At 43.7% G+C, this 18,705-nt stretch overlaps 1 protein-coding gene across 1 annotated transcript in view; it reads right to left on the bottom strand.

The window, feature by feature from the left end:
* The window catches only part of ttll11 (tubulin tyrosine ligase-like family, member 11), a 179,457-nt gene extending 161,236 nt beyond the window's left edge, over nt 1–18,221 (bottom strand). Inside the window, exons 1-2 of the mRNA XM_063073437.1 lie at nt 17,818–18,221; nt 6,250–6,346 (exon numbers count right to left, since the gene is read on the bottom strand). Coding sequence (XP_062929507.1) covers nt 6,250–6,346; nt 17,818–18,126 — 406 coding nt within the window. The 5' untranslated portion in view covers nt 18,127–18,221. The remainder of the gene's footprint in view (nt 1–6,249; nt 6,347–17,817) is intronic.
* Between the last annotated feature and the right edge of the window lie 484 nt (nt 18,222–18,705).

The following is an 18,705-nucleotide window of genomic DNA, read 5'->3' as shown; positions in this document are numbered from 1 at the left end:
AAAAATGTGGAAAGACAGATCTTCCTGATGACTACATCTATAGGAAGTACACCCAGGTACAGCCCCTGACAAACTAAGTCAAGGAATTGGAGCTAGATTTGGATACACTCTGGGATTTAGTCTCTCATCTATCTTCCAAAATGCATCACCTCAGTTACCTATATTGAAATGCATTTGTCACTCTTCAGCCTACTTCCCTAACTGATAAAAATCCCTTTGTAATCTATGATTTTCACTATCTAATATACCTTCTAATTTTGTGGCATCCAGAAACTTACTGATCATCTTTTGTAAAATGAGATTTTTACAGAGGTAGTCACACCCAAGGTAAAGGCTTCAAATGGACTGTGACCACCAGGAAAAGTAAAAGTAGTAGGTATTTAGTGCAGGTTTTCCTTGTAGCCATTCTGCTTACAAATATCCATTCTGGATACGGTTTGGGGGAGGTGGGGGGGATTTCTTTCAGAGGCTAGCAGCAGCAGTTGAGCCTGAAGCCTAGACTACATTTCAGGAAATCTGATCACTGAGCTGTCCTTCAATATAGAATATACCAATATAGAAGCAGAGGCTAAAGGGCAAGGCTTCAGAGACAAGGACAACAGAGGTGGCTGTGGAAGGCAGAGGAATGGCTATGGGATTGCTTCGAGCCAATGGACTGAGTGGTGTTTAAGGATACAGAGGATCTGAATTATTATACCATGGTTGTCACAGACTTTATAAGAAGTCATAAACAAGTACGTCCCCACTAAAACATTCAGCGTCTTCCCCAACCAGAAGCCCTGGATGAGCCATGAGATCCACCATCTGCTGAGGGCAAGATCAGTGGCTTTGAGGTCTGGTGACCAAGTAAGATACAAGAAATCCAGGTATGATGTCTGGAAAGCCATCTCACAGCGAAGTGGAAATTCCAGACCACACTTGAATCAATGAAGGATGCTTGACAGCTGTGGCAGGGCTTGAATGCTATTACCAGTTACAAAGTGAAACCAAGTGACATGGGTGACAACAAGGCTTTGCTCCCAGATAAGTTCAATGCTTTGTATGCCCGCTCTGACCATCAAAATATGGAGCAATCATCACAAACTGAGAGGGAGAAGTGGGAGACTTGTAATGAATATTTCTCCTGTTTACCAAGGAGAAGATAGTGGTTGCTCAAGAGATAAGGTAAAGAAGTGAAGATATTTATTTCAGAGACCATTCATATTACCAGGAAGAAGGCATTTTCAGCCTTGCAGTGCATTAAGGTGGACAAATCCCCATAGTGTGCCTAAGTCCATGTTCATATTTTGTGGAAGGCTAGAGAGGAAATTGAAGGCCCTTGTAGAGACATTTCCTTCTTCATTAGCCACTAGTGAAGTTCTTCAAAACTGGTGGCTAATAATGTTCCATTATTTAAAACTGTACAGCAAAGACAAGAAACTATAGGTTGGTCAGTCTGGTATCAGTAATGAGGAAATTAATGGCAGGAATTCTGAGGGATAGGATCTACTGGTATTTTGATAGATGGTCTGATTAGGAGTAGTCCGTATGGCTTTGTGTGCAAGACTTGCTTTACAAACTTCTGAAGGTGGAGCTGAGTAATGATGGCACTAAACAGCAACTCCTTTGGTTGCATCTTTGGAAACAGCCCCATTTCCATCTTTAATATCTTTATTTTTCCCTTTCAGGGTTCTTTTGAAGACCCTGACTTGGAGTTACACGCTGACTTCGATTCTTTGCGGGAATGGGACCCGCTCTCAGGGTTTCATAACTGACTGTTATTCAGCATGCCTAGGGCTTGGCCTAAGAGACTAGCTTGGAATTGGAAGCCTTGGATCTTGGGGCTCTGGAGACTGACGGATCAAGGGTCGGTGTCAGGGCAGGAGACCCGTGTGTTGTCAAGGGAGTCAAAATGTCTATGGCTGTGTGCCCGGAGACCCGAGATCTTCAGGCACAGAGCTTGAAAAAAGCGACGTAATGGACTTTTAACATCGTAACCAGCGAGGTGTTTGTTATGTCTCCACACTCGCTGGGAAAACAGAGAAACCTCCTTCTCCCTTATTAGGGAGGGAGAGAGCCTGTGGCATGTTGTATACCAGGTGAAACGCAAAGTCTTTGCAGTAACTGCAAGTCTGTGTCTTTGCTATTACTTTGCTCACATTTGAGTGCTCAGTGGCGTGTGCAAATGCTTATTTTTGCCAGTGGAGGGAGGGGATTGTTGCTTGCTGCTGCTTACCCATGGGAGGGAGGGGAGCTGGAGAGATTTTGGGGTTCTAACAGTTAATCTGTTATTCATTCTTTGGGGCACGCCTCTGTTTTCGTGGATGTTTGTGAAGAAAAAGCATTTCAGGATGTATATTGTATACATTTATCTGACATTAAATTGGACCTTTGAACAAACTGCTTAAGAGTTTGCAACACACATCAAAGTTGCTGGTGAACGCAGCAGGCCAGGTGTTACATGCTCAAGGAGACCTGTTTTTTTTTGAGAATGATGTAATGGTCTTTTGGAAGTCACCTGATGTGATTTTCCCGCCAATGTGAGGTCACGTGATGACATGTGCCCCGTGACTATATAAGGGTCAACCCAGGTGACGCAGTTAGTTTTTGAGTTTGTAGATTTCCAGGTAGAACGTGTTGTGCCTCCGTTTCTGTTGCGTGTTTGTGTTTTGTGACGCAGTTTCATTTTTAAAACGGTTGTACGTTCTGTTGAAAGATTCCATATTACTTGGACTGGAAATTTGTGGCTGGAAGTGCCAATTTGCTTAATTCTGACATTTGAAGGGAGAGTGAAGAATTCATCGAAGGATCGAGAGAAGTCGGCATCGTTTGGCAGTTTAATAAAGAATCGACCTTATTGAGTCTTCGTCGGAGAGAACCTGCATCGAGATAACTCTTGTAAAAGGGCAATGAGTTCATGCAAAAAGGTGCTCTCTCTGTAAAAGGAATTTAAGGTCAGTCGATTTAAACTGTTTATTTTCGGCATCCGGAATCCTGTGGACAGAACCAGCAGTAAAGGTGCATCTGTGAAGAAATCTTTCTCCAGAGAAGTCTCTCCCAATTGAATGTGTAAAACTGTTGGACTTTAAGAACTATATCTGACTGTATCACTTTAAGAACTGTTTTCGCATTTAACGCTTTAAGAACCAGAGCCAAGTGGAGTTGATGAACGGCTACGTACCTGTTTCCGGTTAAAGTTTTCCTTTGTTTTTCCCTTATCGTTTATACGTGTTTAATAAATGTTTGGTGGTTTTTATATAACCTGTCTCAATTAATATTCATTGTTGCTGGTTACGTAACACAGGCAGCATCTCTAGGAAGAGGTACAGTCGACGTTTCGGGCCGAGACCCTTTGCCAAGACTCACTGAAGGAAGAGCTAGTAAGAAATTTGAAAGTGGGAAGGGGAGTGGTAGATCCAAAATGATAGGAGAAGACAGGAGGGGGAGGGATGGAGCCAAGAGCTGGACAGATGATTGGCAAAAGGGATATGAGAGGATCATGGGACAGGAGGCCCAGGGAGAAGGAAAAGGGGGAGGGAGGGGAAAACCCAGAGGATGAGCAAGGGGTATAGTCAGAGGGACAGAGGGAGAAAGAGAGAGAGAGAGAGAAAAAGAATGTGTGTATATAAATAAATAACGGATGGGGTCCGAGGGGTAGGTGGGGCATTAGTGGAAGTTAGAGAAGTCAATGTTCATGCCATCAGGTTGGAGGCTACCCAGACGGAATATAAGGTGTTGTTCCTCCAACCTGAGTGTGGCTTCATCTTTACAGTAGAGGAGGCCGTGGATAGACACATCAGAATGGGAATGGGATGTCGAATTAAAGTGTGTGGCCACTGGGAGATCCTGCTTTCTCTGGTGGACAGAGCGTAGGTGTTCAGCGAAACGATCTCCCAGTCTGCGTCAGGTCTTGCCAATATATAGAAGGTCACATCGAGAGTAAGAGTTTTTTTGAAACACAGAAAACAGTAGTGTTGTTGATGTTGTCTGTTTGAATTTTAACAAGGCCTATGATAAGCCCGAACAGTTAGATCCCATGGAATCCAAGAATCCAGGAAGTGCTAGTTAGGTAGATTCAAAATTGGCACAAAAATAGGAAGCTGAGGATGGTGGCTGGAAACTGTTTCTTCGAATGAAGGCCAGTGATTAGTCACATCCTGCAAGAGTTGGTGATATGACCGTGTTATGCTTTATTTATATACCCAAATGATTTGGATGTGGATGCACACAACTTAATCAGTAAGTTTCTGGATGCCACAAAATTAGAAGGTATACTAGATAGTGAAAATCATAGATTACAAGGGGATTTTTATCAGTTAGGGAAGTAGGCTGAAGAATGACAAATGCATTTCAATACAGATAACTGTGAGGTGATGCATTTTGGAAGACAAACAAGACAAACTTGGACTTGTAGTATGAATTGTGGGGCATAAAGGAGTGTCTTGGAACAGAGGAACCCAACAGTATCAGCGCCTAGTTTGTATAAAACAGCAAATCAAGTACAAAGTGAAAAATGCTTTTTGGGCACACAGGACAGTTTTTGCAGTTGTATAAGCCATTGGTGTGGCTGAAGCTTGTTGTATGCACACTTTTAGTTACCCTGTTTTATAGGAAAGATGAGGAAAGAAAGCAAAAAGTTTTAAGGATGTTGCCAGGACTAAAGGGCCTGAGTTACAGGGCTTGACTACATCTTTAATTCTTGGAATATAGGAGAGTGAAGAGTGACTTTACAGAAATGTTTAAAATTGAAGGGCATAGATACAGTTGATGGAAACTGTTTTTTCCCCAAAGCAGGGGAGACTAAAACTAGGGGACATTAATTTGGGGGCAGAAGGGAAAAATATATTTAAAAAGACTTCTTTCATGTAGACAAGAGAAAATCTGCAGATGCTGGGAATCCAAGCAACACAGACAAAATGCTGGAGGAACTCAGCAGGCCAGGCAGCATCTATGGAAAAAAAAAGTACAGTCAATGTTTTGGCCCGAAACGTCAACTGTGCCTTTTTCCATAGATGCTGCCTGGCCTGCTGAGTTCCTCCCGCATTTTGTGTTGTGTCTCTTTCATGCAGAGAATGGTGAGTATGTAGAATAACCTGCCTGAGGAAATGGTACCATTTAAGAAGCAATAGATTAGGTACATGACGGAGACAAGCCTAAAATGAATACAAGTTGAACACAGGAAATTGGGACAATCTGGTTGGGCACTGTGGTTGGCATGTACTTAATGGACCAAAGAGCATGTATCGCTCTCTGACATCACATACTGGCCACACACAGGCCAAATTCCCTGTCCAAGTAAGCCACATTCCGACATTAAATAGCAGTTAAGAGCAGGAATTAGAAGTCTTATTGACATGGCCTTATTATTATTGGCAGAGAATAAGTAGCAAAGTAATTATTGGCAGAGAAGAAATTAGTTGCTGCTACTGATTTCAAGAGATCACTGCACTCATAGCGCACACAACTGAGGAACATTTGAAACTGATTCTTGAATTTTAAACTCAATATACCACTGTGAATTTACTTGTCTGCAAATCTAAGGTGAGAATTCTGAGGTTTTGAAATTCTGTTTTCTATAACACAGACATCAATATTGATCTGAGCACAAATGACATTGACATCTGATATGTCAATTTTATTTCTGTGAACCAGAACAATGCCACTAGCAACGAGCATTTTATGCAGCAATAAATAAAGAAATCAGTAAAACAGCAGTTTTCTGTCTATCAAATGCAAACTCCACATCCTTAATCAGCTTAATTCAAAAGCAGGAAATTCAACAAGGTAGATTTGAAATGAATCTTATTGTCACTTAAACACTTACAATCACTCAAATAGTAGTTTAAGCTACTAACATGGAAAGATAAGTATGATTTTAAATTTAACTGATGCAGTCATTGACAAGAACAGGTCCATCCTTTTGCACTCAGACTCAGAAAAGTACAGTACAGAAACAGGCTCTTTGGCCCATCTGGTCTATGCTGAGCCATTTAAGCTGCCTAGTCCCATTGACCAGCACCACGACCATAGCTCTCTATACCCCTACCATCCACGTACCTATCCACTCCTCTGAAAAAAATTGAAATCAAGCTCACGTATACCACTTGCACTTTGCTGATTCTCAGTGAACTTCTTTGTTAGAACTAAAATAGTGAATGAAACTTACTTACAACTACTGTGTAATTTCCTACCAGCAAAATGCATTAACTAAAATTAAAACACAGAGCCTAGCTTAAAAAAAAAACGAATTGTCTTAAACCATGGACGTACCTGGGTATTTGTTGACTAGACTTGAGCAGCTAACTTCACCATCATGAAAAGACACTCCATGCCAATAGATGTCACAGAAGTGACGTCCTGTTGGAAACTGAAACACATTAAGAAACTATCAGCACTTATAAGACATTAATTATAAAATAGTGCATTGTATTCATTTGATTTGGAAAGTAAACTAAGTAACAACCATTACGTATTTTTGAAATCTTCAAGATTGCACTGGCAATTGAAAAGTTAGCACTGACATGCAGGCAATTATGGTAGTAAACAACTCAATTTGTCAGCCACAGTTCTCATTCTATGCGCCATAGTTCCAAAGAAGACACAAATGTATGTGTAGCAGGAGAAAGAGTTCAAAAGTAGTGAATGAGGGCAGTGGGGATATTCTGTGTGCCACAGTTCCTGAGGAGACATTGGATTATGCATAATTAGGCACTTGGCAAGGGCCAATAAAAAGAAGCTAGGTTTAAGTAGAGGGGCCATTGTTGGAGTGAGGAGTTCAGGCTTTGGCTCAGAGGCTTCAGCAAGGAAAGACTGGGTTTATAGATGGATATTTTCATTTATTTTTTTCTTTCTGTCTTATTGCACAGGTACAGCATTGGAGATGCCAGGCAGGAATGTTCCTCTTGTGGGACGTGGGAAAGCAGGGAGCCCTGCAGTGTCCTGAACAACTTCACCTGCAAGAAGTGAATCCAACTGGAGCTTCTTTAAGCCTATGTAAAAGAGTTGGAGCTGGATGAACTCTGACTCATTTGGGAGGCTGAAAGGTTGATCGACAGGACATACAGGAAAGTAGTTACACCCAAGGTACAGGATACAGGTAACTGAGTGATCGTCAGGAGGCAAAAAGGGGATAGGCAACTGCTGCAGAGTACACATATGGCCATTCACCTCAACAACAGGTTTGGATACTGTCAGGGTGGAATGACCCTGCAGAGGAAAGCCACAGCAGTCAGGTCTCTGACACTGTCTGGTTCTATGGTTCGGAAGTAAGGGAGGAGGAAAAGGTGAGCTGTAGTCAATGTTCCCTCTAATTTGTAATGACCAGTGTGTGCAAACACAATGTGTTGTGCAATTTTTTTGCCCAGTGACAACAACATATGTGCACCGAATGATTAAGTGGAAGTAAACCTGAAGCTGTTCTAAGGATAATAAACTACCAAGTTTTCACACATTATTAAAGTTGTTTGAAATGGTCAAAAGTTATAAAATGACAAAACCAGTTAACGAAATATCCAGATAGGTATTTTATTTGGAAATCATTGCATACACCACAAATCTTGTAGCTTAATTAGATAAGAGACACAAAGATGAACAAGATAATGAACATACTTAAGTTGCTTAGTCATTTTTTTTTCTCCCTCCAGTCTTTGGCATTTACCGATTCTTTGTAAACTGTCAAGAATAATAAATCCTCCTTCCAACAGGGAGCTTTGAATTCTCATCAGCATTTCCAAATGCCACTCACTTAACCCATTACTGCTTACTTTTGATTTGATTCATTCCGCTAAAACCTCGTTCAGAGGCAGTGCTAGATGCACGAACGGTTCTGCCAATGTCCAACAACTTTGCAAGGTCACAAATCTCTTCATTTTGAAATGCAAATGTCACCATTTCAGAAAAGCTGGTAATCAGTTTGGATTTAATTTTTTCTTGTACAGAAAATTTGAAGTCATTGTACTGCTTAACTATGACAGTATTTTCAGCAAGAAAACCAGAATATTTTTCACACAGGACACTGACTTGATCTTGTCCAAAAGTGAAGTCACAATCTGCAAGGAAAAAAAATAAAAAGCTACCCTTTCTTGTAGAGGATGACAATCTTTTGTGCAGTTAAATTCCTTTGTGGTCCAGTAGCAAAAGGTGTGTGACAAAACACACAGGCACACTTTAGTGGGAACACTGGCTGGTAGTGATACAGCCAATGGTGATTGCTCAGGAGAACAGACAGGAGGTTTAGTGGTATTCCTGGATGGTTATATTGTCTCCCAGGTGCTAGGGTCAGGGACATCTCAGATACGGTCCACAACATTTTAAAATGGATGGGCGTGCAGCCAGAGGCTGTGGTCCACATTGGTATTAATGATATGGGTAGGTAGAGTTGACGAGTTCTTACAAAGTGAGTTCAGGAGCTCAGGTGCTAAGATAAAGGACAGGACCTCCAGGGTTATGATCTTGGGATTGCTACCCATGCCACACGCCAGTGAGACCAGAAATAGGAAGAACATATAGTTTAACAACACACACAAAATGCTGGTGGAACGCCACAGGCCAGGCAGCATCTATAGGAAGAAGTACAGTCGACGTTTCGGGTCGAGACCCTTCATCAGGGCTAACGGAAAAAAGAGATAGTAAGAGACTTGAAAGTGAGAGGAGGAGAGGGATGAAGCTAAGAGCTGGGAAGTTGATTGGCAAAAGGGATACAGGGCTGGAGAAGGAGGGAGTATCATAGGACAGAATGCCTAGGGAGAAAGAAAGAGGGAGAGGAGCACCAGAGGAAGATGGAGAACAGGCAAGGAGTTATTGAGGGAAAGAGAGAGGAGAAAAAAATTAGGGATGGGGTAAGAAGGGGAGGAGGGGCATTAACAGAAGTTAGAGAAATCAATGTTCATGCCATCAGGTTGAAGGCTACTCAGACAGAATATAAGGTGCGGTTCCTCCAACCTGAATGTGGCTTCATCTCGACAGTAGAGGAGGCCATGGATTGACATATCGGAACGGGAATGGGGCATGGAATTAAAATGTGTGGCCACTGGGAGAGCCTGCTTCTTCTGGCAGACAGAGTGTAGGTGCTCAGCGAAGCGGTCTCCTAATCTGCATCGGGACTCACCAATATATAGAAGGCCACACCAGGAGCACCAGACACAGTATATCACACCAGCAGACTCACAGGTGGTGTCGCCTCACCTGGAAGGACTGTCTGGGGCCGTGAATGGTGGTGAGGGAGGAAGTGTAAGGGCAGGTGTAGCACTTGTTCCACTTACAAGGATAAGTGCCAGGAGGGAGATCAGTGGGAAGGGATGGGGGAGGGGGAATGGACAAGGGAGTCGCATAGGGAGCGATCCCTGCGGAAAGCAGAAAGTTGGGGGGGGGGAAGAGAAAGATGTGGTTGGTGGTGGGATCCCGTTGGAGATGGCGGAAGCTACGGAGAATTATATGTTGGACACGGAGGCTGGTGGGGTGGTAAGTGAGGACAAGAGGAACCCTATCCCTAGTGGGGTGACGGGAGGATGGGGTGAGAGCAGATGTGCGTGAAATGGGAGAGATGCGTTTGAGGGCAGAGTTGATGGTGGAGGAAGGGAAGCCCCTTTCTTTAAAAAAGGAAGACATCTCCTTCATCCTGGAATGAAAAGCCTCGTTCTGAGAGCAGATGCAGTGGAGACGGAAGAATTGAGAGAAGGAGGATGGCATTTTTACAAGTAACAGGGTGGGAAGAGGAATAGTCCAGGTAGCTGTGAGAGTCCATGGGCTTATAGTATACATCAGTAGATAAGCTGTCTCCAGAGACAGAGAGATCAAGGAATGGGAGAGAGGTGTGGGAAATGGACCAGGTAAATTTGAGGGCAGGGTGGAAATTGGAGGCAAAGTTGATGAAGTCAACGACCTCAACAATGAATGCAGGAAGCAGCGCCAATGCAGTCGTCAATGTAGCGAAGGAAAAGTGGGGGATGGATACCAGTATAGGCTTGGAACATGGGCTGTTCCACATAGCGAACAAAAAGGCAGGCATAGCTGGGACCCATACGGGTGCCCATGGCTAGACCTTTAGTTTGAAGGAAGTGGGAGGAGCCAAAGGAGAAATTATCAAGAGTAAGGACCAATTCTGCTAGATGGAGGAGAGTGGTGGTGGAGGGCAACTGGTTGGGTCTGGAATCCAAAAAGAAACAGAGAGCTTTGAGACCTTCCTGGTGGGGGATGGAGGTATATAGGGACTGGACATCCATGGTGAAAATAAGACGATGGAAGCCAGGGAACTTGAAATCATTGAAAAAATCCAGAGCATGAGAAGTATCACGAACACAGGTGGGAAGGGATTGAACAAGGGTGGGGGATAAAACAGTGTCCAGGTATGCAGTAATGAGTTCAGTGGGACAGGAGCAAGCTGAAACAATGGGTCTACCTGGACAGGTAGGTTTGTGGATCTTGGGTAGGAAGTAGAAACGGGAAGTGCGAGGTGTGGGAACTATGAGGTTGGTGGCAGTGGATTTTCTCGTATATAGTTTAACACTTGGCTAAGGAGATGCTTCAGATTTTTGGATCATTGGGCTCTCTTCCAGGGAGGGCAGGATCTGTACAGAAGGCTCATTTTGCACCTGAACTGGGACCAAGATCCTTGTGGGAAGGTTTGCTAGTGCTGCACCGGGTGTGGGGGTGGGGGGCATTGTTTAAACTAAAATTGCAGGTGGATGGGAAACAGAGTGCCAGAGCATTGTGGAGTGGTTGTGAGGAAACATGTTTCAACATACGTACAAAGTTGGGAATTGAAAGACTGAGCACAATGGGACCAATGTTTACAATGTTTTGAGTTGTGTATATTTCAATGCGAGGCTTCTTCCTCTCTGCCATCCAATTCCTGAATGGATGTTGAATCTTTGGACACTACCTCACTTTTTAAAAAAAATATAAGTATTTCTGTTTTTGCACTTTTTTAAAGTCTATTCAATATACGTAATTGATTTACTTGTTTATTTTTTTTATTTTATTTACTTATTTTTTCCTTTTTTTCTATGCTAGATTATGTATTGCTTTGAACTGCTTGCTGCTAAGTTAACAAATTTCACATCACATGCCAGTGATAATAAATTTGATTCTGATTCTGTAGTGGGAGAAAGGCATATAATGCTTAGGGCATGGATCAGCACTTGTGCAGTAACCATAGTCGGCCACGACCGACAGAGGCCACTACAATCAGCACTTAGAATTATCACATTGTAGCCATTAGTGAGACTTGGTTGCAGGGGTAGGGGTGGGGGGTACAGGATTGGCAGTTCAATGTTCCAGGATTCCCTTCTTTTAGATGTGATGGAACAGGAGAGATTAAGGGGGAGGGATGGCATTAGTAGTCAGGGAAGATGTCATGGTAGTGCTCAGACAGGGCAGACTGGAGAGCTCGACTACTGAGGCAAGTGGGAGAAACTGAGGAATAACCATTTTAATGGGATTCTATTATAGATCATCTAACAGTCCACAGGATTTAGAGAACCAAATTTGTAGAGATCGCAGACTGCTGCAAGAAACACAAGGATGTGATAGGAAGTGATTTTAACTTTCCACATATGACTGGGTCTCCCATACTATAAAAGTGCTGGACGGAATAGAGTTTATCATGTTTTCCAGAAAGTTTTCTTAAACAATACATGGAGGTCCCAAGTAGAGAGAGTGTCACTAGATCTCCCATTAGGAAATGAGACAGGGCAGGTGACAGAGGTTTGCTTAGGTGAACACTTTGCATCTTGTGATCATAATGCTGGTTTCAAGATAATTCTGGAGAAGGATAGGTCTGGTCCTTGGGTTGGGATTCTAATTTGGTGAAAGGCCAATTTTGATGTCATCAGAAAGGATTGTGGATTAGGACAGATTGCTTTCCAGAAAAGGTGTACTTGGAAAGTGGGATGCCTTCCAAAGTGAAATTTTGAGAGTTCAGCCTTTGTACATTCCTGTCAGAATAAAAGGTTTAGGAGCTTTGTTTTTGAGAAATATTGGGGCACTAGTTAAGAAAGGAGGTGGATAGCAGGTTAAGGCAGAAAGGAACAAATGAGGTACTTGAGAAGTACAAGAAGTGCAAGAAACACTTGAGGAGGAAATCAGGAGGATTAAAAGAAAGCATGAGGCTGCTTGAGCAGACAAGGTAAAGGAGAATCCCAAGGTCTTCTACAGAATTATTTAGAGCAAAAGTACAGCAAGGGACAAAATTGGTCATCTGGAAGATCATCTGGAAGAGTGTTCATCTATGCATGGAGCAGAAAGAGATGTGGGATATCTTAAATAGATTTTTTTGCACCTACATTTACTCGGGAGATAGACACAGTCTCTCAAACTGAATCAAAGCAGCAGTGATATCATGGACTGTATACATATTACAGAGGAGGGAGGTGTTAACTGACTTGAGGAAAATTAGAGTGGATAGGTCCCTAGCGCCTGACAGAGTGTTCTCTCGGACCCTGTGGGTGGTTAGTGTAGAAACTGCAGGGTCCCTAGCAGAGATATTTAAAACTTCCTTAGTGACAGGATTGGAGGATAGCTAATGTTGTTGTTCTGTTGTTTAAGAAAGGCTAAGAATCAGTGGTTTGGTATTCAAGATGAGGTAGCAAATTGGATTACATATTGGCTTCTTGGGAGAAACCAGACAGTGGTAGTAGATGGTTGACTATCGCCCAGGAAGACTATCAAAACTACAGTGGGATCTGGACAAGCTGGAAAAATGGAGTGACAAATGGCAGATGGAATTTAATGCCAACAAATGTGAGGTGTTGCACTTTGGGAGGACAAACCAGGGTAAGACTTAAACAGCAAGTGGTAGGGCTCTGAGGAGTACAGAAGAAAAGAAGGATCTGTGAATACAGATTCATAACTCCTTGAAAGTGTGTCACAGGTACAGCAAATACAGTCATAAAGAAAGCTTCTTGGCACACTGCCTTCATAATTCAAAGTATTGATTACAGTAGTTGGAATATTATGTTGAAGTTGCATAAGATGTTGGTGAGGCTTAATTTGGAGTATTGTGTGAAAGATGTCAATAAGATTGAAAGAGTGCAGAGAAAATTTACAAGGATGTTGCCAGGACTTAAGGACTTGAGCTTCAGGAAAAGGTCAAATAGGTCAGGACTTTATTCCCCAAAATGAAGAAGAGTGAGGGGAGATTTGACAGAGGTTACAAAATTATGAAGCACAAATGCAGGCGGGCTTTTTCCATTGAGATTGGGTGAGACTAAAACTAGAAATCATTGGTTAAGGGTGAAAGGTAAAATGTTTAAGGGGAACATCTTAATTCAAAGGGTGGTGAGAGTGTGGAACGAGCTGCCAGTGGAAATGGTGGATGTAGCTTTGATCTCAATAATTGTGAAATTTGGTTAGGTACATGGAGGGCTATGGTCTGGGTGCAGTTGATGGGACTAGGCAGATTAATAGTTTAGCATGAACTAGATGGGATTAAGGGCCTGTTTCTGTGCTGCTGTGATCTAGGACTATAACTCCCACACACATTCACTAATACGTCATCGCATTTAGGCATTCAAAGCAGACGTTTCACAACCAAGCAGCAACCATCCAATTAACCCTCATTCACCCAAAGTACCTCAGAGTTAAAGGTAATGATTACCAAGGTTGCTACTGAAGCTAGTAATGCTCGAGTGAATAACCACAAAATCAAAATCATTTTCAAATATTGTTGGCCGAATGTTTGACATTCCTCCCTTAGAACAGCTATTAATTTTAATTTCATAACTTGCTTTCCTACCTTTTCTGTTAATAACAATTTAATGTTGTCCTCAAAGTTCAACGTTCTTTTAAGAAATTAAATGTTACATTTAGTTATTAGAATAAGATCACATTTACTTTGAAAAATAAGAATCTAAATAAAATCAAGAATATGGTCTTTGCAATAAAAGTTCTAAGTAGATTTATTATCAAAGTACACAGCTGTCACTATATACAACCAGAGATTCATTTTCTTACAGGCATACTCAGTAAATCCTATAACCATGATAGAATCAATGAAAGACCATGCCAACAGAATGGATAACCAGTGAGTAAAAGACAGCAAGCTGTGCAAATACAAAAGAAAGAAAAAAAAGAAAAAATAATAATAAATAAGCAGTAAATATTAAGAACATGAGATGAAGAATCCTTGAAAGTGAGTCCATAGGTTGTGAGAACAGTTCAGTAATGGGGCAAGTGAAGTTATCCCCTCCGGCTCAAGAGCCTGAAGGCCGAGGAATATTAACTGTTCCTGAACCTGGTGGTGAGAGTCCTGAGGCACCAGTACCTAGTTCCCTGATTATGCTGCTTTCCTGCGACAACACTCCATGTGGATGTGTTCAGTGGTGGAGAGGGTTTTATCTGTGATGGACTGGGCTGTATCCACTATGTTTTGTAGGATTTTCTGTTCAAGTGAATGAAAGGGTTATCACACGAGGCACATTTGATAGCTCTGGGTCTGTAGTCGCTGGAATTTAGAAGGATGAGGGAGAATCTCATTGAAACTTTTCGAATGTTGAAAGGCCTTGACAGAGTAGATGTTGAAAGGATGTTTCCCATGGTGGGAGAGTCTAGGACGAGAGAGCACAGCCTCAGGATAGAGAGGCGCCTTTTCAAAACAAAGATGCATTGACATTTCTGTAGCCAGAGGGTGGTAAATTTATGGAATTTGTTGCCACATGCAGCTGTGGAGGCCAGGTCATTGGGTGTATTTAAGGCAGAGATTGGCAGGTTCTTGATCAAAGGTTACAGGGAGAAGGCCAGGAAATGGGGTTGAGGAGAAGGGGAAAAAAAAGGATCTGCCATGATTGGCGGAGCAGACTTGATGGGCCAGATGGCCTAATTCTGCTCCTATGTCTTATGGTCTAAGTGCAAAGCGAGTAGAGTAGGGGGGCTTTGTGGTGCACCTGTGCTGATGGAGACCGTGAATGGGATGTTGTTGCCAATGCAAACTGACTGGTTTCTGCAAGTGAGGAAATACAGGATCCAACTGCACAAGGAGGTATTGAGGCCAAGGTCTTGACGCTTACTGATTAGTTTTGAGGGGATTATAGTATTAAGAGCCAATGAAATGGCATCTGCTGTGGACTTCTTGTGCCAGTATGCAAATTGGTGCAGATCCAATTCACTTCTCAGGTAGGAGTTCATATGTTTCATCACCAACCTCACAAAGCACTTCATCACTGTGGATATAAATGCTTCTGGACACTAGTCATTGGGGCAGGTTACCACGTTCTTCTTAGGCACTGGTATAATTGAAGCCTGTTTGAAGCAGGTCAGTATGTCAGGCTGCCAAAGTGATAGGTTGAAGATCTTAGCGAACACTCCAGATCTGGGCCAGATTCTTTCTGTGGGTTCACCCTTAGAAGGATGCTTTCACGTTGGCGTTAGGGACCACTAAATTAGTAAAGCTTGCCTTAAGTATTAAGATTTGTTGGGCTGGATGAAACTGACAATAGAATAGTTACATTAATTATTTAAAACATGGAACTCGAGTTAAATTACACTTGAGTACCATAAACAAGTCTTTGCTAAATTATAGAAGGAATATAAAATCTCTGGACAAGAAATAATTAAAAAAAAATTAAATCAGGGTTGAAGGCGAGGTTGGCAAGCCAGTAGTTGTAACCTATCCCTTGATATGCTCTTGAACTATTGTTTCGTCTTTTGTTGTATTCTGTGTCATTCTGCAGAGTACTGTGGGCAAACCATGTTGTGCCAGAACGTGTGGTGAAACTGTGGGCTGCCCCAGCACATCCTCATGCATGTTGGTTATTAATGCAATGCATTTCACTGTATATTTCAATATACACGTGGCAAATGAACTTGAACTATGAGGGCATTATGATCCAGCATTCAATTCCACTGACTCCATTCCATACACTCACTAGCAGACATCAATACTATACACCCATCACTGAAAACGCAGTATCATCCAGCCCTGCAGATTCAGTCACACCAAATTCTGTTCATCACTTTATGCAATACTACAGACCCAATGCCGTACAAAATATCAACTGTTAGCCCAGATGGTGCTAAGTGTGTAGCATCACCCAGGGCAGCAGTTCTAGTCTCTCATTGCTGCAGATACACTGTCACCCAGCTCAGCAGATCCAGCACCGCAGACCCAGTGTTATCTAGTGCCATGGATTCAGTCTATAGAACAGCAGAACTACAGACATTATTATATACATTGTCACACTGGTGGCAACTTAACTTGCACACTGCTGCAGTCCCAGGGGTGCAGATCCAGCACTAAAGGCCCAGTCATATAGATCCAGCATTCAAGATTGTTTAATGTCATTTCCAGTGTAAAGGAGAACAAAATAATTGTTACTCCAGATCTGATGCAGCACAAAAAAACTCAAAGTATGATAAAGACCACAATACTAAAAAACACAATAAATTTACTATAAATACATAATATAGCTTATATTCATACATCGATTGTATGTCCATAAAGTTAAGCACAGGATTGTCTGCACACAAGGTGACTGAAGGGAAATGGTAAAGTTGCAGTTGGTTAGAGGGCAGAGATGTTGATCAGCCTTACTGCTTCGGGAAAGTAACTGTCATTGAGTTTGTGGTCCTGGTGTGGATGGGGCAAACAGTCCATGAGCAGGGTAGATGGATCTTTCTTGATGTTTCTGGTCCTTTTCCAACATCTTTCTGTATACATGTCCTTGATGGCAGCTGGACTGGTGCCACTGATGCACTGGGCAGTTTTGACAAAAAGTTGTAGAGCCTTCCCATTCATCGCATTGCAATTCCCGTACGATGCAGTTTGTTAGGATACTCTCTACTGCACATCTGTAGAATGATATGAGTGTAGATGTGCATAGTCCAGCTCCCTACAGCTTGTTCAGAAAGTAGAGGCATTGGTGAGCTTTCCTGATTGTGTAGGATGTGTTCTGGGACTGTGAGAAGTTGTGCAAGATGGGTACTCCCAGGAGTTTGAAGCTACTCAGTTTCCACTGCTGTGCTACTGATGTAAAGAGGGTGAGCGTTCTCCTGAAGTCGATAACCATCTCCTTCATCTTGTTGACATCAAGGAAGAGATTACTTGCCCGACACCAGGCCTTGAGCTTGCCCACCTCCTTTCTGTAGGTCATCTCACTGTTGTTAGTGATGAGCCCCACCACTGTCGTGCCATCAGTGAATTTGACAATGTAATCACTTGGGTGTTTGGCCGTGCAATCATATGTGAGCAGAGTGCACAGCAATGGGTTCAGCACACAGCCCTGGGGAGCACCCATGTTGACAGTGATGGAGCAGGAGGACCAGTTGTGCATGCAGACAAACCAACACAAGGTACCAGCATTGTTCCAGAGTTGGGGAAACCACTGCCTCCCAGTATCCCAGCCCACTGGAAACACACTATAGATTCAGTGACACCCCATGCTGACCTTGTCACCCAGTGCTGTCACAATTAGGACAAGTTGTAGACCTGGTACCACAGATTCAGGAGCCAGAGGATGACCATGAGACAACAGGGCAGGGTTTCTCTGGGTCTGCAGCAGTGGCCAAGACTGGGTCCAAAAGCACAAGGTGCGTGGCACTGGGCGACGGTCAGAAGGTGAGGCAGAATGTGGGGCACCTACACGTGTGATACTGGGGTCAAAGATGAGTGACTGCTGCATTCAGAGACCTCTGCATCGGGCCACTTCATGTGCCTGCTGCTACCGGCCATAGGGGTTCGTCTGGCCACTGGATGCGCTCACTGCACCCAGCACAGGATGCATCCAGCTACTGGATGCGTTCAGACACCCTATGCGCCCACTGCATCCAGCTATAACCGGGTCACACGGGCACTGACCCTCCGGCTGACTCTGGCCCCAGCGCCCAGATGCAGTCTCTAACCCTCACCTCCTTCCACTTCAGTTGTTGAATGCAGATCTTGAGTGCCTCGGCCGACGTCTTGGCCCTGGAGCTGTCCACCGTCACCGTGCGCTTGCTCCTGCGCGGGCGGACCTGCCCGCCCTGCTCCGCCTTCTGCGCTCGCCGCCGCGACGCCTCCTTGGCCAGAGAGGCCAGCGTTTTGCGGGCCGCCGGCGGGAACAGGGCGGCGGCTGCCGCGCCGGCCACGGTGGTGGTGGTCGTCGTCGTTGTCGCCGCCGCCACCTCCGTCTTGCTCCGGCCGCCCTCCGGGCTCGGCTCGCGCGCCTGCTGACTCATGTCCCGAGCTACGGGGCGCGCGGCCCGCGCTCTCGCCGGCCCATTTTAAATCCCAGCCGCTCGCCCTGTTCGCGCGAGCTCGCCTCCACATTCAGCTCGCGGCCGCTCGCTCTTGCGTCGCCGCCCCGCCCATTGTTGACACGCCGTTGCCAGCGCAACAGCCCGACGGGAAGGGCTTTCTCCGCCAACCGCGGCTTGGCGAACGGTCGCAAGCTTAAAATCCTTTTCTCTCTCGAAACTACAAGTTGGTGAAAATCAAAACTGCAGAGAGCGAAAATCTACATCGAATTATTTAAAATGTTGGAACCATTCAGTAACGCCTGTAGAAAGGGAAACAGCTGAAGTCCAATATACTTCTATTACATAATAGTCCGTGAGCCAGTAGGGTTGGTCAGTACCATCTGAGGGGAATAATGCTCATAGTGGTTTTTGGCAAGGTATACATCTCTGGAGTTAGAAAATATGTGATAGTATTGCACCAGTGGTAGCTTTATGTGTGCTATCATGCATTTTATAACACTACCAGACATCCCACCTCTCCCGGAAGTTCCTGGAGTCTCCCGCATATTAATAGTGGCT

Source organism: Mobula hypostoma, chromosome 21 (assembly GCF_963921235.1).
Source record: "Mobula hypostoma chromosome 21, sMobHyp1.1, whole genome shotgun sequence".
NCBI classification, from domain to species: Eukaryota; Metazoa; Chordata; class Chondrichthyes; order Myliobatiformes; family Myliobatidae; genus Mobula; species Mobula hypostoma.
Note: the sequence above shows the minus strand (reverse complement) of the source record. Positions and strands in the feature narration are given on the sequence as shown.